General features: G+C 38.7%; 5 protein-coding genes and 1 long non-coding RNA gene across 14 annotated transcripts in view; 4 read left to right on the top strand and 2 right to left on the bottom strand.

Moving 5' to 3' along the window:
- Nucleotides 1-6,277: 6,277 nt before the first annotated feature.
- On the top strand, nt 6,278-8,182 carry LOC148732925 (uncharacterized). The gene is made up of 2 exons (XM_088758501.1): nt 6,278-6,500; nt 6,817-8,182. Exons 1-2 carry the CDS (start codon nt 6,327-6,329, stop codon nt 7,897-7,899), a joined length of 1,257 nt encoding a protein of 418 aa, XP_088614627.1. The 5' UTR covers nt 6,278-6,326; the 3' UTR covers nt 7,900-8,182.
- Nucleotides 8,085-9,931, bottom strand: LOC148732924 (uncharacterized). Its single transcript, XM_088758502.1, has one exon. The coding sequence runs from the start codon at nt 8,863-8,865 to the stop codon at nt 8,263-8,265; it is 603 nt and encodes a 200-aa protein (XP_088614628.1). The 5' UTR covers nt 8,866-9,931; the 3' UTR covers nt 8,085-8,262.
- A 709-nt stretch (nt 9,932-10,640) lies between these two features.
- LOC148732923 (uncharacterized) lies at nt 10,641-11,933 on the top strand. Its single transcript, XR_016000561.1, has 2 exons — nt 10,641-10,781; nt 11,509-11,933. It is a non-coding gene; the product is annotated as an uncharacterized LOC148732923 (long non-coding RNA).
- Nucleotides 11,341-20,251, bottom strand: LOC148732922 (uncharacterized). Its single transcript, XM_088758490.1, has 5 exons — nt 19,289-20,251; nt 19,073-19,146; nt 16,634-16,680; nt 14,056-15,940; nt 11,341-13,702 (listed from the first exon to the last, which is right to left on the bottom strand). Exons 1-5 carry the CDS (start codon nt 19,380-19,382, stop codon nt 13,319-13,321), a joined length of 2,484 nt encoding a protein of 827 aa, XP_088614616.1. The 5' UTR covers nt 19,383-20,251; the 3' UTR covers nt 11,341-13,318.
- A 457-nt stretch (nt 20,252-20,708) lies between these two features.
- Nucleotides 20,709-25,996, top strand: part of LOC111344301 (uncharacterized) — a 27,783-nt gene continuing 22,495 nt past the window's right edge. For 4 of the 9 annotated variants that reach the window (XM_022951528.2, XM_088758496.1, XM_022951522.2 and 1 more), the window contains exons 1-3: nt 20,709-20,846; nt 20,934-20,979; nt 24,418-24,471. The gene's annotated coding sequence lies outside the window, so the exon portion shown is untranslated. Of the gene's footprint in view, nt 20,980-24,236; nt 24,472-25,996 lie in introns of those variants that run through there. The other 5 variants (XM_088758498.1, XM_088758497.1, XM_022951523.2 and 2 more) reach the window with 3 other exon arrangements.
- The window catches only part of LOC111344300 (uncharacterized), an 8,215-nt gene continuing 6,742 nt past the window's right edge, over nt 24,524-25,996 (top strand). The window contains exon 1 of the mRNA XM_088758489.1: nt 24,524-25,996. This exon is cut by the window's right edge and continues 6,742 nt beyond it. The gene's annotated coding sequence lies outside the window, so the exon portion shown is untranslated.

Here is a 25,996-nt window from a genome sequence, read left to right as displayed (position 1 = left end):
TGTCAACTTCACTGGTTACCAATACAACATCGTGTTCATTTTAAGATCATGATTTTAACATTTAAAGCTATTCATGGATGGGCGCCTAGGTATATCATTGAACTATTTAATATCAAGCCTAGGTATGTATATGATCTTAGATCAAATCAAAGTTTATTACTTGACCCTCCTAAGGGGAAAATGCTTGCCACGTTGGGGGACAGATCATTCTCTGCAGCTGCCCCGTACTTATGGAATGCTCTACCAGCTGAATTACGTGATATTCAATCATTTTCCATTTTTAAAGTCAAGCTAAAAACTTATTTATTGCGTGCAGCTTTCTCAAAGTACCCTGTCTGACAATTACTTTTATTAGTATTACTAATTAAGTTCCTTATTAAGATCCTTATTCCTAATTAAGATCCTTATTATGCATGATCCATATTATTCTTATTTTTAACATACATTGTTAATATTAATGTACATGTAATTAGTTTTATAAATTTGAATTTACTCTAGTATTCTAAGTTGTTGAGCGCTGTTGATCATTGAATGAAAATAGCGCTCTAAAAGTTATTAAATTAAAATTAAATTAAAATTAAACACATTTAAGTTTTAGGAAAGTTCTAGGGTAAAACTGAGCTTCATTTTGGAATTGAAAGAAGGCACTTCAATCATTTATACCGATAGGTCAAATGTTCTTTGCCGTAGACGTTGCAAAGAAGGTCGCCAAAACAGCGTTAAAAGGACCGTAAACGACAAAAAAGTAACGGGAAAAAATGAGACTTTGTACGATATAGTCCTCGCTTTTATTTTCCTCTTTGATTTTTTCTTAATTTTTTTATAATTTTTTTCTATTATACATTTGACTGGTGACACCGCACGCGTTGCAAAGCAAGTCGCCAAAACAGAGTTAAAACGACCGTTGACAACAAAGTGGCTACGGAAAAAAGGAAAGGAAACATCATATGTTTTATTCCCAGCTTTTATTATCCTTTTCAATTTTTTCTTATTTTTTAAAAACAATTTTTCCTTTTTTAAACGGCCCTCACATGGGCTTGGAATTCGATCTCACTATGTTAGTTATTGGCGTTGATGAATTTTAAACCCAAAGTCACACACAGTGCGCTTAGGCCACATGTGGTAATACGATATACCGCTGACATTTCGTAACGGGCTCGAAATGTCCCCGATTCAGTTTAAAGATAAACAAGCAGTTGCCCCAAAGAATAACTTCTTACTAACTTAGCGTGAGGGCCGTACTGAGGATTAATGGCCCGAAATCGTGGAAGTGCGGTACGAGCGCAGTGAGGTCCGTACATCGGAAACGACCAAGGGCCAATATCCCCTAATGCAGCTCAAGCAAGTAATGTTACTAAGTATTTTATTATATGACACTCGGGAAAAATTTTTTATTAATTTCTAATTTTCCGGCTTTCGCGAACAAAAGGACACGGCTTATGATCACTTCTGTGGATACGGTCCGTCTGACAAAATCCAGACCAAGTAAGATCTAATCAGAACGCTCGGATTTACCACAAGACCGTCCTGCCATATAGCATTATAACCTTCAAGCTCGAGATGTTTTCATCAAAATTTGCTTTTCTTACTGAGTGTTTTTGTTTGAAAATACATCTCCTTGCAACCTCTTTACATCGTGCTTGCGTTGTTCTGCTCAAAATTCATTGTAGAGAGATTCGAAAGAGTCACCAATGATCGCAATTTTGTCTATTTTCATGTAGGTGTGGTTATTAACTCAATCAAATTATTTTTGCTCAGCGTACCAATCGAGGTTAATTTTTTAGATTTTGAGGTTCAAAACATGTTGAATCAGTGTTGATGACGCTGTACACCGATTAATTCGGGGCTTCATATCTGGGGCAACCCACGGGCTTTTGACTGTCGTCCTTTGAACCTTACCAAGGTGGGGAGGGGAATTTGAACCGGGAGGCCCAAGTATTTCCGATGGAATAATGGTGGTTTATCTTTTAATATGGAGGCATTTAAAGCGAATGGCTGGGAAGATAGGGTCGACAAGGTCTAGGTTTTGAAGCTTGAATAGTCAAATCAATTGCTGGTCAATAAGTAGAAAGTCACGGTCGCCGATCTTGCCTTCTATATTTTACGACAGATGTGAAATCAAATGAGGGCCTCCATGGGAAGATGGCTTTCACGGCTAATGGTTGAAATTTTGGCCATTTTATACGGCTAATGCTAACTTTTTACGTTTAATGCTTTTTACGACTGACGATTAAAATTTGTCCATTTTTACGCCTAACGGCTAATTGTTTTGCCGTTCTACGGCTAATGGTTAGAATCCCTCCATTTAAGGATGCCATCTGTTTGATAACCACCGAATAAAACCTGTCACAATGTCTTCATTCACTCACGTCCGAGTTTAATTACTTTCAGTTCAAAATAATTACCAAAGGGATTTCAACCGGGTGGGCGTGAGTCCTCCCACAGTTGTATCTCTTCTTTTCAGTGAAATACTCTTCCAAAGTAACATATTCTATATTATCTAATGAAGAAGTGTTATTTACATATTATAATCCGTGATTCTCGGGGCCGAAAAATCGCAAAAAGGGAAGAAGAAAATTTTTTTTTTTTAAGATTGAAATAATTTCAGCCTTGCGTGATAAACGCTTGAGTATGTTACATCTACAGCAGTAACGGATTGCTTCCCGTCTTCCGTCTTTTACCGTTCGGCACAGAACGTTTGACCTACCGGTATAACTGATTGAATTGTCCTCTTTCACTTCCACAATAAAGCTCAATTTTCTAGAAGCTAGAACTTTCTTAAAACTTAAATGTGTTCGAATATGCCAACAAAAATAGAACCCTGCGCTAGCTTACGGAATAATACTACAAACAATTTCACTATGGGAAATGGATGAGAATTTGAAACGAAAGCAGGGATAATATCCAACTGAATTTGTCGTCGTTAGCTACGCAAGGCTAGCTTGTTGTATTGATTTCCTAATCGAACACGGTGCTAACTGCTAAAATGTGCTTGGAATTCTGGAGTTAACCGCAGGGCGTCTAATTAGATTGTTGCGGACGTAAATGTCGATGTTGCGATTTTCACAAAGTTTAGCCTGGTTTTTCCGTACGGAAATGAAAAGCCCCAAACTAATTTTTATATCCCCGAGAACAACACCATTTCGACTTATAATACACTCAACCTGAACCGATTCTGAGTTATACCGCATGGGGAAAATGAAAGTTGAAAATTTGATACGAAACGTGATACTTGGATTTTTAAATATTGGTGATTTTCAAAAGCGTTCCATGAGCTCCAAATTAAATGAAACGGTCTCGTTTTAGACTTAAACTATACCTCTATCCTTCCACTAAAAACCTATAAAATTCACGAACCTTGCTTTCTTTTGCGCTATTCATGAGCAATTTTCATTCGCCTCTACTCGGGGCACTGATTTCCGCAATTTTATGGCTACCGACGCTCAATTCAGTTTTGGTGAATTTTCTACGATGAAGCAAGTCTGGAAAAGAAAAACCCTACCACGTTTCTGTGTTCACTATAGGGTGTCTCTGGGCAAAATACGAAGGTTTTCAATTTCTCGAACATGTGCCACATTTTTTGATTTTCACTCGGTCAATTCACGAACTCGCTCTTAACACTTTGAGAAGTTGAAAATAACCACGGTGGGGGCTAATTGAATAAGAAACTATCATAGCTTTTTGGAATATTTTACTACGCAAAACTATCCCTGATGTAACTTGTTATTTATGAGTTGATAACACCTCAGTTTCCTTTAGCTTTCCTTTGTGCTGTAAAAGATAATCACATCCTTGAAGAGATAGCCTACATTCGTTATTACTAATCACCTAATTGGTTTTGTCTTTCGTCGTTACAAGAAAAAATATCGGTCGGGTTATCTGGGTAGTTTGGAAAAGCCGGAATCCGGAATTCCTGCGGAATTCCGCCGGAATATTTCAACTTCTGTTTTATTTAATTCAAAACAACTGCGATGATTTTCCGAAGAGCGTCGAGCTCCGAATATACTTCGATGATTAACCGAAAAGTATCCGAGGGTCTCCGAAGTTACCCGGAGATCCTCGAGGAACTATCGAGCCCCCGGCCTCATTTGTTTTCTATCGACTTTCTTATCTCATCTTTTGTTTATTTTTAATTATTAACTTATCTATTTTTTAACGGCCGTGAAACTAAATAATAAACAGCAAATCATTTGTCAAATTATAGGTTAACATGGTCAGCATCCCTCTAATCGAGATCTCGATTATTCATTAAAAGGGTACAAAGAAAATATAGCAATGCCTAAGTCAATCTGCCATTTATTCAATTACAATTCCGGGAAAGCGCTGCTTAACGAAAGTTATAAGCTCTTCCGTTAGAGACAGGCCTCCCTCAGTCCTCCTCAACAGACCTTGCAAGTGGCCTGTATGGAACCAGGGACGACGTGTGCACAGACATGCTATGTTAATATGGTAGTATCTTCTTTGTGCTCTGCCTAACTTTCAACATTTTGTGCCATCTAAATACAGATTTGGATACCAGTCCATCTTTAAACGTCCAATGACAGTCATGCTCTCAACAGATTGAGAGTCTCTATGAAAGCTCCTTTCATATCTGTTACATTTTGAGATGTTTCCTTTTAGCTTCATTTAAAAGAAAGGATTAGGAGATTCAGGAATGATGGGTTTCGGCGGTTAAGGATAATCTTTGGTTAATCTTCGAGTATATTCGGAGCTCGTACGCTCTTCGGAGAGGTAAGCTGGAAATGTTGAGACAATTTAAGTTAGATTGTGTGTCAATTTAGTAAGATAAGTGATTGCGTGGCGACAACTTTTCGCTTGTGGTTTCAGTGTCGGTAATGGGATCAATTAACCGGTCCATTTGTTAGCTGATATCGTTATCTAGGTGTTAGGGTGTGCCGCACGTACTGATAAGATAAAACCTGCCAAGATTTTTTGGTTGCTTTTTTTACATACATACATACTTTATTGACTTTCCCCAAGGGTTTTTCTATCGAGAAGGATAGAGACGTCATCTGTGAGTATAGTAACTAAGTGAAGAATAAAACCGTGAAGTTTGCGAAGAACAGCCTGGTGTTTTCTGGCATTCGCAATAGAAAACCTGCAAGGTTTGTTGAGGAGGAATGAGGGAGGCCTGTCCATAACGGAAGAGCTTATCGCTTTCGTTAAGCAGTGCTTTCCCGGAATTGAAGTTGTGTAAATGGAAGACGGACTAAAGCATTGCTATATTTTCTTTGCACCCTTTTAATGAATAATCGAGATCTCGATTAAAGAGACGCTAACTATATTAACCTATAATTCGACGAATGATTTGCTGTTTATTATTTAGTTTCACGGACGTTAAAAAATAGATAAATTAATAATTAAAAATAAACAAAAGATGAGATAAAAAAGTCGATAAAAAACGAATGAAGCCGGGGGTACAATTGTTCCTCGAGGATCTCCGGGTGACTTCGGAGACCCTCGGATAGTTTCCGGTTAATCATCGAAGTATATTCGGAGCTCAACGCTCTTCGGGAAATCATCGGAGTTTTTTTGAATTAAAAAAACAGACTTTGAAATATTCCGGCGGAATTCCGGATTCCGGCTTTTCCAGACTACCGGGTTATCTGTGCGTCCGCATCACATGAATTTCGGCCTCTCTTGACCTCAACGTATCAAATAAATAGATATCCAAGTACATCAAGTGAACTATAGAAGCGCACTATATTAAGTCATCACCGATAGTTTAATTTTTTTTGGAGCCCTTAAAGGAAACTTAAAATCTGGGTAAGTTTTACTCTAACTCAGGTTTTTTAATGACACGTCTCAAAAATTAATGATCCAAAAAGAAGTTAATTAACTTTTCATTCTTTTTTGTTTGGAGGGAGAGCACCAGCTAAGTAGGTTTCTCTTGATTCAAATGGAATCCAAGGCCTCTAGTAAGAATCAAGCTCAGATAACTTAAACTGAGACTGTGTTTGGTAAAAAGTCTTTTAAGCGCCATCATTTACATAAGTGATATTTTTAAAATGTGGGTTGCAATGAAGAACGGTCCTTGATTGTGCGGGTCTAAGAAAGCGAAATTGATTCACTAGCTCACCAAAAAAGAATGGCTCTCTGTAATCAGCCTATTGTGTATATCTAGAAAAGAAAGTTTATCGGTTGAAAGCAGTTTCTTTTCTCAACGAGGAAACTTTGGGAGTGCACTAAATCGCAAACTAAAAGGAGGGTGCAAAGAGCTCTAAAGGGACTGTTTATAGAGTTCTAAAGCCGTGACGTCACGTTACCATGGTGCTAAAAAACTCAGTTCCAAACAAAGGCCCAAAACGTGACCGACGCCATGCAAAATGTCGGCCCTCTCTATCTCGTCGCTCATTTCTTTCTTCCGAGAAGAGCAGAAGTCAATTACGAAGGGTGAAAACCACTACAAATCAGGCCATGTGGAGTCATTTAATTATAGTCAGGGTATTTTACGAGGAGAAGTGCACGCAAGCATGCGAAACAAAGTCTACAAAGTCACGGTGAGTGGAAATGGTTCCAGAATACTCACTGCAGATGCGGCTTGTCATTTAAGCTTATTTGTTGCTTTGAAATGCTTCTCAGTGAGATTTTTAAGTTAATAGCAGTTCTTTTCCATGATAATTTAATCGTGGAATAACTAGACGCGCAAACTTTAGCGTTGATCCACTTTGTTGTTAAGGTCGTTCGATGTATATCGATGTGTTAGTTCAATCGAGGCATGGAACTGTTCGTTCGTTTGGAGTCTTCATGTATTTAGAAGTCTTTGACAGTTGCTTTTCATGTCCTCACGCGTCTTTTTTTTTTCCGATTTGCTAGGTTTACTTAGATAGCGAGAATGCTATAAGATCAAGTGAGTGCGAGTGTCCAAGGGGGAAGTTTAAGTGCAGCCACGCGGCTACACTTTTCATTCACGGCATCTACAACGTCAGCCGGACAGATGTTGAATGCAATTGGAAGAAACGCAAAGCAAATACACCGCTCTCTTGGCAATCCGTCGAAGAAATGTTTCCTCCCACAAAACAGTATTGCTGCTTATCAAGAAACCCTACTCAATCTGATCGGTCTTCCCTTTACAGAGACCTACAGGAGTATGGAAGATTTACTGGCCTTTGTTGGCTTATGAGCCCTGAACCAGCTACTGTTAGTAACCTTCCCATACCGACAATAGAGGATATCATTTACTCGGAAGAATTTCTTAAATTACAAGGATCACAGCAACAAATTGATTGCCTAGTAAGACAGGCAAAGATTCCTGATGAGTACATCTTAAAAATAAGTGACATTACCATTGGACAGAGAAACAACCCAACTTGGCATTTAGCTAGAAGGGGCAGATTAACAGCAAGTAACTTTGGTTGCCTTTTGAAGGCCAAACGGGTGACCCAGTCTCTCTTGAAGGGCCTTCTTGGAGAATACGATTTGTCTGGAGTTAAGGCTGTACAATGGGGTGTGAACAATGAACAGGAAGCACTCAAAGCATTCACTATGTTGACAGGGAAAACCGTCCAGGAAACTGGTATTTGGTTGGATGCTTCTGGAATCCTTGGGGCCTCTCCGGATGGAATTGTAGATGATGAAACCGTCCTAGAAGCTAAGTGTCCTTACACTGAAAGGAACCTAACAATTGAAGAAGCCATTGCTACTTCACCAACATTTTGCTTAAAAAAAGCACAGGATGGAAATGGATATGTGTTAAAGAAGGACCATGTCTATTGGGACCAGGTACAGGGTGAAATCTTTTTTACACAGCGAAAGTTTTGCTACTTTGTTGTTTGGACTTCTAAGGACGTGGCTGTTGTCAAAATAGAGCAAGATGAAACCTGGGATGCAAATATTCCAGTCTTGAAAGAATTCTATTTTAAACACATTTTTCCCAAGATAGTGGAAGGTGCATTGTAATTTTATTTCCTTAAACAGACATGCGTGCAAGGCTTTTCACCTGAGAGTATTGGTTGTACTGTCTCTGGCTGTAACTTTTCTCGAGCAATGTCAGTGTCACCAGCAAAGATTTGGTAAATGTATTGGACTATTGGGCCAAATTTTAAAGAGATAAACATAAGATTGTAAATTTGAGTAACAAAGAGTGCAGGTTGTGTTGATCTTTATTATTTCTACTAAATGTCTTACAAAATATAATGGCATTCTGACTTTGTTTATATATTAACATAATTGAAAAAAGTTATTCGATTGACTCAGTTCTATCATATGATGACCATTATATTTGTTTACTGATAACAGCCAAACATCCTTTTTGTACTCAGATCACTCAAACTCTGCCCCCTCACACCCCTCTTTGATAAGTGGAAATTGTAAATTTACCAGTGCAGCACATAACTGAAAAATAACATCAGCATAACATCTTAAATAATATGGGATGAAAGTTAAAATTTTGAAATCCTTTAACCTTGCATTTGCCCTCTCTACATGGATCCTTGCTCTGGCAATGGATTTTGTTTTCCTTGCTTCGCTTTCAGTGAAAACACCATTATTCAAAAAAGGTGGAATGTTAAGAGAAACATTATTGGGCAAGATGTCTTGGATAAGAAAGCCTTTGTCGGCCAAAACCATATCCCCTGGAACAAGATGGTTCAACAGACCTGACTGTTGTACTATGGCTTTATCAGAAATGGACCCAGGGTACAATTTGCTAACAAAAGTTATTACTGCATTTGGTGCAACCCCGACAATTACTTTAAATGAGTTCATACCCCTGTAGCTTGAATAAGTGGCATTTTGCAAACTCATTAACCCCGGGGCTGCGATCTCCACATCGGTACAATCAATGACAATTCTACAAGAAGTAAACTCTGAAAAAGAAGATGGTGCACATAACACATTTTTTTGCCTGGACGGAATGGTTGTCATGATGTCATGAAATAATATAGAATGCAAAACATGGACAAAAGTGGTGACAATAGACAATATTAGCTATTGTTGCAACACTGCAACTGAAAAGCTGGGCAAGGTGCAAGTTGGTATAATTTTGTCTTAGTTTCATTAAAGTAATGAAAATCTGGTCCTCAAAATTAATGGACTCTACTTTCCAACCAGAATAATAAACAATAAAATCTTTGAATCTCAAGGCATGAAGTACTACAATGTTAAAAACTTCTTTTGTTGGAAGCCCTGTTTCCATTCTAAGAACCTCTACACTCAATCCAGAAGCTGAGTAGTGTTTTTGTGTGTAGCTTTCTTTTTCTTGCAGGTCCTGAAGTTCCTCCCTGGCTTGATTTAATTCTGCCTCCAGTATTATCTCATTTGTTGTCTTGTTGCAACTTTCTTGTTTGGTATCATCAGTGTCATTATTAGTGGACTGCTGCTCAGATGTTGTGATTGCCTCAGCCACCATTTCCTGCACCGTCTTCTGTTTAGCTGTTACTTTTCTCTTTTTCTTTGGTGGTCCTCCTTCACCAGGAAATATCTTATCTCGATTTCTTTCGTAAATTGTGGGCCCATTTAATTTATCTCCATCCACAAAATGACAACTGCACACTCTAGAATGCTTGCTTGGTTCTCTGTCTTTCCTCCTCTTTCAAAGAAACAGATAACAGAACTTAATCCTAAACACTTGTAAAGATTTAAATTGCTCAAAATTCGTTTCAAACTTTCAGCTAACTCCTGAAGTCCAGAAGCTCTTAAAAATATATTAAATAAATCAGTAAGCCATATGCCGTAGTCACTAAAACATGGAACGACCTACAACCACCTACAACCACCTAAAACCACCTAAAACCACCTAAAACCATCTACAACAACCTACAACCACCTCAAAAAAATTCAACAACCACCTACAACCACCTCAAAAACATCTACAACCACTCGCAAACAATCTAAAACCATCTAAAACAAGGTATAAATGTCTGAAATAAGGCGAGACGACATGTCACGTACATGAAATACGAGAATCGAACAAAACATCCACTCCCCCCCCCCAAAAATATCTTACTCTCCCTGGTCCCTTGTAACCACTGGCTTAAGTCACGAAATGAAATACGAGATCATGCTAAGTACAATAGAAGAATAATTAAAGAACTTTACAAAATGAACTATCAAGTCACAAAAAATAATAAAATAAAATAAAAAACTCGTAGTCGAAAGACTTACTTGATTTAGCTTTTTCTACCCTGGGTACCAGTGAGACGTTTTGGTTCACGTTTCATTTGTTTACATAATAGCACAAGGTAGGGTTTCTCTCTCTCTCGGAGTGTACCTCACTGCTGTTTTGTTCTGAGGTGGCGGATTACATTCCTAAGGACAAGTTAATTTTCTTAGCATCTGTTTATCATCCACCAAATATGTTTGTACATTCCCGGTGACTCCTTTAGATTAACCCTAATGTCTTTCACACCCGTTTCCTGTTTCATCACGCAAGGCTAAACTCCCCGGCGTCACGACAAAGGAAACGGAGACTAGTAGGTGTAATCATTGTTAAAAATGTTATTGAAATAAAATCTATAATGCAATTGATTCAGAAGAAAACAGGGTAAGACGAGCCGAAATTAATAAAAATGATTTGAAAAATTTTAAAAGTGAATGATTGTATTTAAAGTAATTTACCTGGATTTTTATATACCTTTATTATGTTTTGGAAGCCAACTCTTCTTGGGAGTGATGGGATATGCCCGCTTCTTGTTTTCGCTTTGCTCGTTGTAAATACGTCCCCACCATACTATCTTGGAGCCTGGCACAGTCTAGAGTAGCTGGTGCTTTACGAGCTAAAACGGAACGAAAAATTTGGATCACATATTCGGGTCTGCCCTCCCCGCCAAGGGCCGTCACTGGTAAGAACGTTTTGATTCATTTTGCTGAAAAGAATCATCAAATATCACTATATAATGTTTTCTAATTCGTGCAACTGTAAACGGGTTAATAGTTGTATAAAATCAGGCTCTACAAATGAGACACGTGGATTCTGCGAGAGACTACATCTTGGTTCACCCTAAACAATGGGGAGGGGGGGGGGGGGAGGCTAGGACTAAAAAAAAAAAAGGCTAGTAGAGAAAAGTGTGGGCCGGGGTTGGAGGCTAAGATTGGAAAGTAGAAGAGACTGGTTAAAACGATGTACCATGGTTTGCTTGTGTTTCCGGAAACTTTGAATCCCAAAACTAAAGTTTAAAACTTTATATACAGTCATAATAGTCATCTTGAATTCTATATGTGTAGTGTAACCGCACTGTCTTTTCGAATTCCCCACTCCTGCGAATAGCGAATATGGAAACTCTGACGAATCCAGAAAAAGATTCGTCTAGTTGAAACGTCTGGAAAGCGATCAGGGAAAGTTGGTCGGCAGGCATTCTTGAAGAAAAGGGTATTTGTAATGCAGAAAAGACGCTAAGTTCATCAATGTAAATCAAATTTTATTTGTTAAAAGATGATGCTGATGTTACATATGCCGGGCCCCGCTTTCCGCCGATTAGCGCGAAGGCAGGGTTATATTTTGACTGGGGTTTCTTTTCCTCTTGTTAAAAAGCATTTTCTCTGATAATTTTCTTTATTTTTTTTTTTCAGAGCATGCAGTCAAATTGTATTAAAAAACGAATTATACTGAAAGTGCTTTTAAGGCTCTCATATACGATTTCAATTTAATTTGCACTAACCCTGGGTTACCTTAACCGTGCTTCGATCAACCTGGCCTTGAAAGTCAGTAGAGTTATATCCATAAACCTTTTAATTGCGATGTCAAAAGTACATTGCAATATCTGCTTTACGCTGCAGTGCTAAGTGTATGAAATCCGCTACCTCGACATACACATCCATCTTAAATAAGGCCTGTTTCAAATGTCGTGCTAATTCCGTTCTAAGCTAGCTCGACTTCAGCACAAATGTTAAAATTCAGTCTTTGCAACCTAGATTCAAGTTCCAATTTCTTTCTTTTTGAACTGTAACCGACATATATTTCTAAATACATGTATGACTAAATGTGTTTTCTTAAACCTTTGTCAACTTTCATTCAAGTTGCTATAATTCTTAGTTGCTATAATTCCTAATTTTTTAATTGTAATACCCATGTAATTTTCGAATCAAGAATGGAAATCTAATGCATTTTCATAAACCCAGTATTTACTAAAAGTGTTTGCAACTTTTTTGACATGTCGCAATTTCTTTGAACTGTAACCAACAAATATTTACAAATTATTCCTCAAGCCGAATGGGCTCTGAGCCAATAGCCCATTCGGCCTTCGGCAACTTTTATGCAAGTCGCAATTTCCTTAATTTTGAACTGTAACAACAAAAAAAATTCCATTCACTTTTCTGGAAGGGAAACTTGATCTACAACTTGATCCTATGCCGACCAATTTAGTAGTCGGCATGTCCGATACGCTTCTCCCTATCATCACTAAGGCCGTGAATTCCTCGCTCTCCTTGGGACACTATTAATGTAATGCGCATTCGATCATATCTTTTTTGCATGTTAGACTGCGCAATATAAGTAATAAACATTATTATTATTATTATGGGCAGAAATTGAGGACAGCATGGCCGCTAAGCATGCGCATTACGGATCCTAATGACCTTTACAAATGTATGACTCTAATAAGGATTTGTATGGCGAGAGAGAAATTCTTAATAATTACAATGAACTGAAAAGGATTTTCACACCAGCGAACGTCGCTATGTTATTGTGGGAGAATGAGGCTACTTTGTGCGTAGTTTTGAGGTCCTTACTCTCGTTTCCTCGGCAAATTACGCCAGCGCCATGTATCTCGCCATACAAACACTGTATATCAGCTAAAATTACCAATATTAAAGACGAGAAAGGTGCGGCCGAAAACCTGCGAAAGTCGCGGTACAAACTTGGGCCTATTATCTTTCATTTTAAACGATTTCTACGGCAGAATGTTGCATCCAAAAATTTCCTCAAGAAGTTAAAGATACAGATGAAATTACGAGCCAATGGCGCCCGAAATTGCCGAAGACATGAACAGTTTTGTCGCTTCTGCAGCACAAAACAAGATTCCGCCGTTTTTGAACATCAAAGTCGGAAAAGCTTACATGAAATATATCATTATACGTGGGAAAACCGCTGTTTTGCATAGATAGCAGCCTCCGATTGTATTTTTTATCTGGCTATGGTGTGATGTCCGTGACAACCCGTGACAGCAAGCGTCACTAGAACGTATGGGTATGCGCAACTCTTTTTTTAACGAAAGAAAGCTTTTGGTGCTTTTACACTGCCTTTAAAGATGTAAAATATACTTTAAAGCTTGATTCTTTACTTTTAACAACAATTTTGACATTTCTGTGCCAATATTTTGAAAGAAATGTAAAACAGGCATGAGCCCGCAAATTTGACCGCTGGCTGTCGGTGATTTCTGCCCTACTTCTCTATAATGAGCCCTTTGGCTTCCAGTACCGCCTGCCCTCCTTCAGGAAGAAATGGAAGGGTACGGGCAGGCACAGTAATAGCAGAAAAAGAAAAGTTTTGATCGTACTCCTTGAGACATTGTTTGAGGTAATGGAAGTAAACATTACCCGAGTATTTGACTACTTTGCCTGTCTTTTCAGTACGTTCTCTAATTCCTACACTTTTCACTATCACCTTGTCTGTCAAATTAAACGCTGTCCTACATTGTTCGCATCGTTGTACAGTCTTGGGGCAAAGTTTGTGGTCGTCCCTGCTCACCAACTGGTATTGTTTTCCAGTAATTCTTTCCGGGTCAAAGAAACCCAGCGCAGGACCTTGCGACGAGCTTTTTGTAACCTACAAGAAAAAAGGTTTCCGTCAATTACATTATTCCATAAAAGGACCTATTGGTTTTCACGACAAGGGCCTGTTTCATCCTACTCGTGATTCCCATAATGACGGGCCGTCTAGGTATCCATTTCATATTATGCTGCAGTGTTACCAAAAAATTGGCGAGAAACACAACACGACCAATATTACGATGACGAAAATAACAAATCAACAAACGAAAAAAAAGCACAAATATACACACAAATAAACTACCTGAAATAGAATGGCTAGATAATTAAAAAAGGGACCGAAAACCAAAATTAAAACTAATAAACATACAATTGAAATTGTTAAAGTAAGGGAAAAAGAGTTACAATTACCTCCCACTGATTATTATTGGCGCCTTTGTAGAGTCGCAAGGGAGTCACCACTTGAGGCTCTGGATCTGTTCTAGTTAGAAATAGCTCCGGCTCTGGAAGATTGCATCTTCGTACTTTCTTTGAAGGAGCTGCCTTGAGACCAGCAGCACTCGGCTTCTTGTAAGTGTTGTAAGATTTGGGTGTGAATTGCCGAAAACTAGACAAATGCTGCGCCTGTCGCTGGGGACCCCATTTATTCCAGGCGACGGGATCGACCAGGAAGTGTTCATATCCAGGAGCAAGGCGATATTTTCCCAAACCTCTTAGGGCCCTTTCCTCCTCTGCGTAGAATTCCTTGGTCCAACCTTCCAGTGTTTCGGTCACTTTGGCAACTTCTTTTGGCACTTCGCTCTCCCGCAAGCGTTTCTTTTGTAGCTTATGCTTCAATTCAAGCCCGTTGGTATAGAAACGCCCGCCTAGCCGAAGTTCTTGGCGAGCTGAATAAATGAGGCAAGTCTTGAATTTTTCAGAGCGGTGCTTGTCAAACCATTCATAAAAACCTGGGACCAGGCCATCCCAGACGTCCTTCAAGCTCGCTAGCTTTGCTTCATAGTCAGCTGGGTCTTCTGAGTCGGCTAGACCGTTTTCCAGTAGTATCTGTTGTTGACATCCGTAGATGTCAGCCATAATTCTCCTCTGTGTGCTTTCGTTACATCCCATTGTTTTCAGCTTTTGGGCATCTCGTTCTTTCATGTGTTGTGTGCACCACACGTTTTGAGCCTCCTCAAAAATATCTGTCATGCCTTTGGCTATTGCCTTGTCGAGGTCATGACCAACCTTCTTGATTTTAAGTAGTTCTGGCTTGGCAATGGCTAATTCACCTGCAAACCTGCGATAGGTTTCGCGGTCCTTCTTAAAGTGCCAGAAACTAGGGCCCGGAAATTCAGGGTGCTTTCCATTTCGGTGGTTTATCAGGGCCTCGTGACTGAAAGTGGTGTCTGTAAGCCACAAACCATCAACTAGTTCGAAGGTTGTGTCCACTTGCAATATACTGTTCCCAAGTACACAGAATCTGTGTACATCCTCTAGCACATGTTCAGGAATGTTTACACATGAGTATTGTGTTTTCGTAAAGGACACAGTATTTATGCTTGATACGCTCTTAAGGCTCGATATCAACGATTCCGCTTCGCTGTGCTTCTCAGCAGTATCCCGTGTTTCTTCAGATGCTTTCTTGTGGAACTTTCGGTTTTCTATCATTTTTGGTCCTGAGATAGTTTCACTGACAGTTTGACAAACTTGTTTTGACATTGTAGCGTATATGTTATCAATAGACAGTCCTTGGTCTAGATACTCGTCAATCGTCTCAGAAACTACAGGATCTTTCCGGAAATAGGCTGATACCGTAGGTTTCATGGCGTTACCATGGCGCTGTAAGATAAACTCTTTAGTTCCACCTGCCCACTTATACATGACCAAATACCAAGGCTTTGGTTCTCGTTCATTGACTGCTTTAACTGTGACAAAAGTCCTTGAAAATGACGGGTTGGCTTTGTTCGTTTTGTAATGTCTTGTAAGTTCATAAACCTCCTCCGGCGGAACATAATCCTTTTTGTAGCCTTTCGCTGCTTTTCTATTGGCAAAGAACAACCCATTTTCCAAATGGACTGTACGAGACCCGGAAGTACTGCTGTATTGGTAGTAGCGCTTTGCATTTCCTTTGGAAAGGTATGCTCCGTTATCATCTGCTTCTGCAGAAGCTATGGGTATCACCCTCTGATCGAGAGTAAAAATCTTATCCTCCCTTATAGCAGAGGGCTTGTGTTTCAAATCTAATTCTTCCGGGTTTTCAAGTAGGATGTTTAGGATAGTACAATGGTCCATATCTTCTGTTGTTTTTAAGCTTCTGAAAAAAACAATAAGTTTCTGTTTGAATAACCTAGTTTTGATAAGTGGTAATTTATTACACACCGAGGACCCCATTTTTGAGACTCATGTATAGATGAGGGTTTTATGGATACTAAGTGACTGACGAATGATGATTAAAAAAGATTGAATAAAGAAATGAAACAGTAAATAAAGACATGAATGAATGAATGAATGAACAAAATGAATAGAAAATCTCATGGGATATGATTGGAAAAAGCAATAACCAATGCTATGCGTTCTTTTGCTGAGGGGGTAGCTCGAGCAGAAACGCCATTCGCGTACCCGAACGAAACGCCTGTCGTCTAGGCTACTTACAGGAGATATCTAATGGACAGTCCAAAGAAAACGGGAGTGATTAGTTCCGTTTCATTATATTTTTAAAACAAACGTTCCTAACACGTTCGTGATTATCCACTTTCACAGTCATAGTCACAGTCCTATTTATATAGATACATATTTATTTTCTGGAAACGACAGTGGAGACGAGGAGCATCCCCGTCGAGGCATTCTGCCTAAAGAACTCAGTCCGGTTCTTATTACCCAGTCTTTAGCCCGCATTTCATATACCTAGTGCCAGTTTTATATCCAGTCCAAAGTTTTATACCAAGTTCGTGCTTTATACTGACCCGGTTTTGGCTTACTGTAACAACAAGGTCAAACAGTTACATACTTGTCTTTATCCATTAACAGAGGCATGTTTTCTGTATCTTCTTCCATCTATGTATAAAATGAAATATAAGGAACTGTAATAATTATATTAGTCGCGGAAACGTTGCTTTCACTCGGTGGGCGTAACTTTGTACAACTAAATAAGAGGCTATGAAAAAGAAAGTCAGTTTTTCCGATTTAATGAATATTTGGTCAAAAATGTCGTTACCAACAGTACCACCCGTCTTAAGTTTACATTTAAGAGGCGAGTTCAAAATCAAACTTTATGGAAAAAGTCTGATGATGTTTTAGGGGATCTAAGTGGGTTATAAACTTCGGAAGCGCCCGTCAAAGACTTAAATAGGCTCCGTTTCCGCCGTCTCCGGGTCTGGTCTTTGATCCTCCTCCTCCCGGGGGGAGGGGGGGGATGAGTGTGGGCTCATTTTCCCGAACAGCGGCTGGTAATTGACGCCTAACTTCGACCCCGCTTCTCCCACTTTGGTTTGCATGGGTTCCCTGTGTAGTAGCCTCATCCATCGATAGCAGCTTCCGGAAAGAAAACAAATTGCCTCCTTCATTTTCGGGTTTTAAATCTCAAAAGAAGTCTCCATGAATCCAGTTATGATGGTTCTCAGAAACAGGCAATAATGGTCAGTCGTTAAACAAATCAGCAAGTGTCAAGTGTTCATCTTTGGCTGCTCGAAGCGTTCTCCTGATTTCAAAACTTAATGGCAGTATGCTTCTTGTAAACGATTATGTGTATATGTAAACATTTGGAGAGTTTGCCAGACACGAGTTCACAAATCTTTGATTGGACATTCTGGGCGCTTTCCATTGAACCCGAAATTCCGGAAATTTTTGTTTACACATCGAAGGTTTGGTCCGAAACGAATATTCGGGATCAGCTCAGGAGGTGGTCCACCTTGATCGGTCTGGTCATTTCGATCCGTGAGACCGAAGTGTCCCTTTCCATTTGGCAAAATTGTTGTCCCAATACCCCTCTCTTTTATCCTGCTTACAAAACGAACAACCAACCAAACGCGCAGTGGCCTAGGTCGGGTCTATTCAACCGGAATGTATCGGGCACGTGGAACTTCCGAAATTTCAAACCGGAATTTTTGTTGAATGGAAGGCGTCCTCTTTCTCTCTCTTCGGGGGAATAACACTCAGTCCCAAACAAGCAAGACGAGTGAATTAACGGCTAGATTATCACTAGCAGAGCGATGGATGATTACAGAATTCGCCGACAATCATATTAGATGTGGTCACACTACGGACTTTTACCAAGGTAAAACCGATTTACCTAGGGCAAATTCATCAAAAATCTTACGAGTTAAATTAATCTCGGGGTTTGTTTTACCTAAGTAAAAAATTCTGGGAAAGTCGCACTACCGCTATCGGCTTCCAAGGTTTTCACGCACAGTTGAATTTTTTGGAGCATAAATTCAAGAGAGCAAGATGCGCAAGGATCTAGCCGATCAAAGAGACGTTTTTTTCTTTTATCTCGCTGTTACTTCTTACGTTAATTCAATGTCTCAAGGTGAAACAGGCGAAGACGTAGACAACCCGTACCCCCCAATTTTTTTCATCGCGTGAGCTATGTCCGGTTCTGTCATCAGGACCTTCGCCGATGAGTGTCTATTGGCTAGCAACCTAGGTATTTCTTTTTCCCAAGCTATCGCTTTGGGGTAGCTGTCAAGGGAAAGTCTATTGTTCTCGAAACATATCCAAGCCCCAGACGATAAAATTTCCCTGAGGTAAGTTACCAAGGGAAAAATCAGTCGCACTTAAAAAATCAATTTCCCCAGGTAAAAAGTCTGAAGTGTGACCACAGCTATTGTGTGCTAACTTATTCCTTGCTCACCGATGTCCTTCCGGGAATAATACAGTTTTAAAAAAGGCTAGAACGCGCGAACGTGAATTGATCAAATCCGTTCATTTGTCAGACTTACTCTCATGCAAATGAAAGGAATTGTATGTAGAAAGTAAAAGAGAAATCGCGAAAAAATAAAACTTCTAATTAATTTTTGTCTTATGGTTTAGAATAAATTATGCTTTCAGATCAAAGCTGCGTAAATCGAACTGAACCAGTGCATAAAACTACGCGTTTCCTGTTTTTTACTCTCACCTATTGTAAGTGTATGGAATATGTGAGAAAATCTTAATTTTGAATGGGTATATTTCAAAAAGCTACGCAACGATCAAGAATACTAACGACAATATACAGAGCGGGGGCAGCTGTAGTGTCAACTATTACTTGTCGAGATATAGTGCGTCTTACCGTTAAAACCTTGAATGATTTTAATGTACCAAAGAGGCGGCGGGGATTAGTAGTTTTGACACTCCTGCTAGATGGCAGCCCGTAACGCACAGCGCTCGATCTCGACGATATTACGCGAAAATTGGGGACTGTGAACAGTCTATGTATTAATAGTCTCCGTGAACAGCTTTTGTTACTCACCTTTCGTACTTTATTTGGAATTTTCTTTTCTTCATTCTCTTCGTTTTCATCCGAATCACTGAGTACCACTATGGCTAAAAAACAGTCACATTAGGTGTTATATAACGTCGTGGCTTTCAATCGGGCTGGCGGAGATAACAACTAGACGGATTTTAAGAGAAAAGGCGGAATTCAAGCAGTTTAGAGAAAGTATGAATAAGAAGGAACTGTACGTACCTTCCGGATTTTCCTTTCGTAAGAACGCCATCGTGCCTGCATTCATACCGCTCGCAGTTGTACGAATGGTGACAATTATGCAATGGTGACTCATGACCACGTTTTGCTCCCGCTAAGATTCTAAATGAAATTTTCCAGACATATTCCAGGTTTCCCACCATATGTAATCACTGGTAATGTGACATTTTAAACATGATTTTAAAACAATTTAAAATCACAAACCATCAGTTGTTGCTTAAATTATAATCAAATTGTCGATAAGTTTCACAAGAGAGAGAGGAAACAAAATCAAACTCATATCCCAGCCCTCCCAACATATGAGGACAGTGCGGTGGAAGGTTTGTGTTAAGCTTAATGGTTGATGACGCAAGGGACCAGGGAGAGTAAGAGTAAGAGTAAGATTTTTTTTGGGGGGAGGGGGAGTGGATGTTTTGTTCGATTCTCGTATTTCATGTACGTGACATGTTGTCGTCTCGCCTTATTTCAGACAGTTATACCTTGTTTTAGATGGTTTTAGATTGTTTGCGAGTGGTTGTAGATGTTTTTGAGGTGGTTGTAGGTGCTTGTTGAATTTTTTGAGGTGGTTGTAGGTGGTTGTAGATGGTTGTAGATGGTTTTAGGTGGTTTTAGGTGGTTGTAGGTCGTTCCATGTTTTAGTGACTACGAGCCATATGCATTTCATAGCACAAACAACATTGAAATATATGACTCAGTATGGGCACCGAGAAATTTTAAGTTTTGAAAGTAAGCACATGTTAGCACAGTGGCGTTCAGACAAACACATATTCTTTCAGCACAGTTGTATTCGAGGTTTTTCAAAATTTAAAATGTAATGAAAAGCAAATACACAAAAACCTACTCAGTACCCACAAACTTGACACTACATGCGCTTGTTCATCGGTGGAAATCGCACACTCGCAAAAAAATGGCAAATGTTAAGATGTTCTTTTGAGCAAAGCGCTAATTACAAGTGCCGTTTACAAACCTTATCAGACGGATCCATCGCTTGTATTCGTCTTTTTCCTTTTTATCGCTTGGAAATGCAAAGAACTTGCAAGTGTGGCTTTCTGATGAATGACTGCATGTCGGAGCAAAGCAGTATACCATTGTGCTGTTGTGTTCGTTCCGATAAATTTCTTCCGACAAAAAGCGATAATTTTCAAATAGTATTTGACATTTTGACCCTGTGTTCTTCTTCTTGACCTCTTTTGTAATATAACACAAGGTTAATAAACGTTTTAATTATAAGACAAAGCAGAGACAAGCACTACGTGACCCACGCGCAGGAGATTGTCCGAGTTGTTTAGAACTGACTTTTTCAGCGCCATGGCAACGTGACGTCACACTTTAGAACTCTATTGTTAAATGATATGCCTGAAATTGGAGAAATATCTTAAAGTTACCAGCTGAGAATGCTGATCCTTGATAGTGGCTCTCCGCCAAAAATAATTCTTCATTTTCTGGCTGTTCGCACGCAATAGCTGTTAGCACACAATAGCTCCCTAAGACACTGGAATAACTAGTTTCTCAGAAAAATCACTTAGCTTGAAATACCTACGTAAGCATATAATGACGAGACCTTGAAAACTGAACAATCTAATTTGCTGGGTTTGCTAAGCTGTCGGTTTTCTCTTTCCTTATACAGAAAAACTTTCATTGCCAATCCACAGGGTAAAGCCGGATAAAATCAGGTATTCCTTCCTCTTGCTCATGCGTTGTTTAACATTAGGAGAGCTTCAGCATGTTATTTATAAGACCAAGTTTTGAAAATGCAGTGATGTTTTCGTCTTGAGCAGAAATTAGACCGACAGATCATTTTGTTACGAGAGAGCTTGGGATCATCCGAAGTCAAACCTCAGCGCTGTTTTACGGGCTTTTAGCCTAATACAGCTACAAATGCTTAATTATCAAGACAAGAATTAAAGAGTTGTTCATTCTCACTCTTCAAAGTCAAACTACCGGCAACAGATGCTCTGCCGATCTCATGCGAGCGTGCCTATTTGCGTCTGTTTGAGTGGATGCTACTGGGAAAGGGAATTCGAAAATCACCCTTCCCTTTTGCCTTCTTTAGAATTCTTTAAACAACTTGTTTACAAATGTATTAAATTCAAAATTTTAACAATTTCCATGAAAATTGTGTAAGTAGTCTGCAAATTTTTTTTGTGCATAAAAGAACTTGATTAATTCCTAAAAATGTCAGTTCATTATGTTCCCTAAAATCGAAGAACTGCACAATTGTTTCGCCTCAGAGGAGTTGGCTCCTTGAAATGGAATCGGCTTAGTACTCGCGCGTATTATCATTTGTTCTTGCTTTAAAAGTTGGTCACAAACTTAGCCATCGTCGGTGTTTCAAGTGCTTTTTCGGTAGCGTGCATTTTGATATGAAAAATGTGAAGATATCGTTTTAAAACAAACAGCATGAATGACAGCATTATTTTACCATCATACAATTCTCATTACTGGCTATAAAGTGGGTCCGAAGTTAATTATCATTCCTTGTAGTTATCAAGCTTTATTTTTGAAAGATTTACATCACACTTTTAAGGAGAACTAACAATACATTTTATGTTTAAAAGTGATCTTTCTTTCAATTTATTTGGAATTCGCATTTATATATTTACCTCCTAAACTTTGAAAGGGTCTCATTAAATTGTTCGTATTGGTCTTGGTAAATATTTGGCGCCGCCTTCTTGAAGCGTCTTGAAATGTAGAATGTACGTTACTCACAATGTTGCCCTTGGTACGATAAATTGCTCAATTGGTCTTAAAACACTAGTGTTTCATAATCATAGAAGGGCTTAAAGTGCTGATCGACCAAGAGGAACAGTTCTTCAAGATCATGAAATCATGGGATCATTCTTATAAAGGCTGACCAGGATGTTACACTCCTGGTTTCGACGATTTAGAATCGAATATTTTTTTGTTCAGTAAAAACCCTTAAAAACTTAAGTATTTGTAAATTAACACCTGAGGAAGACGTCTGGTTTGATACTAGAAAACAAGGTTATCGAAATTCAAAGTTCTTTGTGTGATGAATTTAGGGGGAGAAAAATTGTAACACCATACGCGCCTTTTTTTCCTTCGTTGTTATTTTGAGGATAGTTTTGATTTATTAAAGTATAATAAATATGTGCTGGCTTAGTATATAAAAATACGAGTTATGGGCCCAAATTACACAGGTGAATTTTTTCTTTACAACTCTCAAAGACACATGGGCCAAATAGATATTCACTCTGTGTGGAAGAAGACAAGAGATCAATTCAGCCAGTTTATTGTTTGCTGCAGTATAGAAATGGTCGAAAATCATAGATCCTTTCAGCAGTGGAGAAAAGTATTCCTCGTATAAACAACTCGATAATTTTCAAGTTCCACTTTAATAGATTAACGTGGTGACTTTGGCTGTGTTTAGACTGTAACGTACAAGTAGAAAAGGGTTGAAAACCTAAGCTGGCTTTTTCCCCCACTGATTCAAGGATGCAATGTACCTACTTTTTTAAAAAGAGTTCGATTTTAAAGCAATTAACTGTTCAAGAGGTTGAAAGTAAGTAAGGGGGAGGTCATTGAATAAAAATCTATCACAGCTTTTTGGAATATCTTACAACAGAAAACTATCCCTAAAGTAACCTATCATTCCTTAGTTGGTAACAATTCAGTTTCCCTCAGTGACCTTCAGTTTCGCTCTGTGCTTGCGGCTATTTTACCTATCATGAGAATAGATAATTACATCCCTGAAAAGACAGTCTTCATTCTTATTACCAATCACCTTACCGATAAATAGATTTTCATGTCGAGCGACAAATTTGTTGATGTAAACGACCCTTATGCATGCAAGTGTAAACGTGGGTTGCCAAGGCAAAAGTGGCCCCGGTAAAATTCACGAGGTGATTCTTGTTTTTAAAGAGATTTTAAAAAGAATATGATTAACTCTTTGAGAGGTTGAAAGTAATCATGGTGGGTTAATTCAATAAGAATCTGTCACAATTGTTTGGAATATTTTACTCCGCAAAACTATCCCTTATTATCTATGAATTGTTAAAACTTCAGTTTCTTTTTGTACTTGCGGTTAGTTTGCCTATCACCGAAAAAGATGATCACATCGTTGAAGAGATAGTCTACATTCGTTATTACTAATCACCTTATTGGTTTTGTCTTTCGTCGTTACAAGAAAAAATATCGGTCGGGTTATTTGTGCGTCGACATCACATGAATTTCGGCCTCTCTTGACCTCAACGTATGAAATGAATAGATATCCAAGTATATCAAGTGAACTATAGAAGCGCACTATATTAAGTCATCACCGATAGTTAAGTTTTTTTCTTTTGAGCCTTTAAAAGAAATCTAAAATCTGGGTAACGGTATTCTAACTCAGTTTTTTTAAATGACACGTCTTAAAAATAATGATCGGAAAAGAAAATTAGGTTTTCATTTTTTCTTGTTTGGAGAGAGAGCACCAGCTAAGTAAGTTTCTCTCGATTTAAATTGAATCAAAGGCCTCTAGTAAGAATCAAGCTTAGATGATTTGAACTAAGAATGTGTTTGATGAGAGGTTTTTTAAGCGCCGCCATTTATATTAGTGATATGATTCAAATGTGGGCTGCTATGAAAAACGGTCCTTGAATTGTGCGGGTCTAAGAAAGCGAAATTGATTCACTAGGCTCACCAAAAAAGGATGGCTCTTTGTAATCAGCCTTTAGTGTATATCTAAGACAAGAAATTTTTTATCGGTTGAAAGTAGTTTCTTTTCTCTACGGAGAAAGTTTGGGAGTGCACGAAATCCCAAACAGAGCGGCTGCCAAGGGTACTAAATGGAGGGTGCAAATGGCTCTAGAGGGACGGTCTGTTGTTAAATGATATGCCTGAAATCGGAGAAATATCTAAAAGTAACCAGCTGCCGTGAGAATGCTGACCCTTAATAATGGCTCTCCGCCAAAAAATAATTCTTCATTTTCTGGCTGTTCGCACGCAATAGCTGTTAGCACGCAATAGCTTCCTAAGACACTGGAATAACTGGTTTCTCGGAAAATTCAGTTACCTTGAAATACCTGTGTAAACATATGACGACGAGACCTTGAAAACAAGCCAATTTCATTTACTGGGTTTGCTAAGCTGTTTGTTTCCTCTTTCCTTAGACAGAAAAGCCTTCATTCAGTGCCAATCCAAAAAGGATAGCCGGATAAAATCAGGTATTCCTTCCTCTTGCTGATGCGCTGTTTAACATTAAGAGAGCTTCGGTATGTTAAATATAGGACCAAGGTTTGAAAATGCGGTACCGTGATGTTTTCGTCTTTAGCAAAAATCAGACCGACAGATCATTTAACAATTTGCATGCAAATGTGTAAGTGGTCAGTATTAGAAATTTCTTCCCAAGCATAGACATGGACATAAATGAAACCTGATTATGTCCATAGACATGGACATAAATGGAATTGTTTCGCCCAGAGGTGTTGGCTCTCTTAAATGGAATCGGCTTAGTGCTTGCGCGTCTCATCTTTGTCCTTGCTGTAAAAGTTGGCCACGAAATTAGCCCATCGCCGGTGTTTCAAGTGCTTTTTCGGTAGCGTGCATTATGATACGCAAAATGTGAAGATATCGTTCCAAAACAACCGCAAGAATAACAGCATTATTTTATCATGATACAATTTTTGTTGTTGGCTTAGAGGTGGGTCTAGAGTTAGTTATCATTCCTCGCAGTTATCGCGCTTTATTTTTGAAAGATTTACATCACACTTGTAAGGAGAACTAACAATATATTTTTTGGTTAAAAGTGACCTTTCTTTCAATTTTATCGGAATTCGCATTTACATACTTACCTCATAAACTTTGAAAGAGGCCCATCAAATTGTTCGTATTGACTTGGTAAATATTTAGCGCCGCCTTCTTGAAGTGTCTTGAAATGTCGAATATTACTCACAATGTTGCCCTTGGTAAGATTAAGTGCTCAATTGGTCTTAAAACACCAGTGTTTCATAGCCATAGAGGGCTTAAAGTGATGATCGACTGAGAGGAACAGTTTTTCAGGCTGACCAGGATGTCTTCCTTACATCCCTGTCTTCCTGGTTTCGCCGATTTAAAATTCAATGACCGACTTAAATTAGTTTGTGTGTTCAGTAAAACCCCTTAAAATATCAAGTGTCTGTAAAGTAACGGCTGAAGAAGAAGTCTGCTTTGATATTAGAAAATGAGGCTATCGAACTTCAAAGTTCGTTGTGTGATGAATTTAGGGGGGAGTAAAATTGTAACAACATACGCACCCTTTCTTCCTCCGTTGTTATTTTGAGGATAGTTTTAGTTTATCAAAGTATAATAAATAGGTGCTGGGTTAGTATATAAATATATGTGATATGGGCCCAAATTATACAAGTGAGTGTTTTTCTTTAAAAATTTCAAAGTAACGTGGGCCAAATAGATATTCACTCTAGAAATTGAATCAGCCAGATTATTGTTTGCTGCAGTATAGAAGCGGTCAAAAAGCATACATCCTTTTAGCAGCCGTAAAAGGAAGTTTTTGGAAAAAATATTCCTCTCACAAACAATTCGATAATTTTTAAGTCCCATTTTAATAGATTAACGAAAATACTGTGTGACTATGGGTGCAAAGTGCATTAATTAACGGCAATAATTAACATATTAAGATCGAATTTCAAGCATACGAGTGGGCCGTTAAAAAAAGGACAAATTTGAAAAACAAAAAAAAACACGAGAAAAACT

Source organism: Stylophora pistillata, chromosome 4, assembly GCF_964205215.1.
Source record: "Stylophora pistillata chromosome 4, jaStyPist1.2, whole genome shotgun sequence".
NCBI classification, from domain to species: Eukaryota; Metazoa; Cnidaria; class Anthozoa; order Scleractinia; family Pocilloporidae; genus Stylophora; species Stylophora pistillata.
This window is presented reverse-complemented; position numbering and strand designations above follow the sequence as displayed.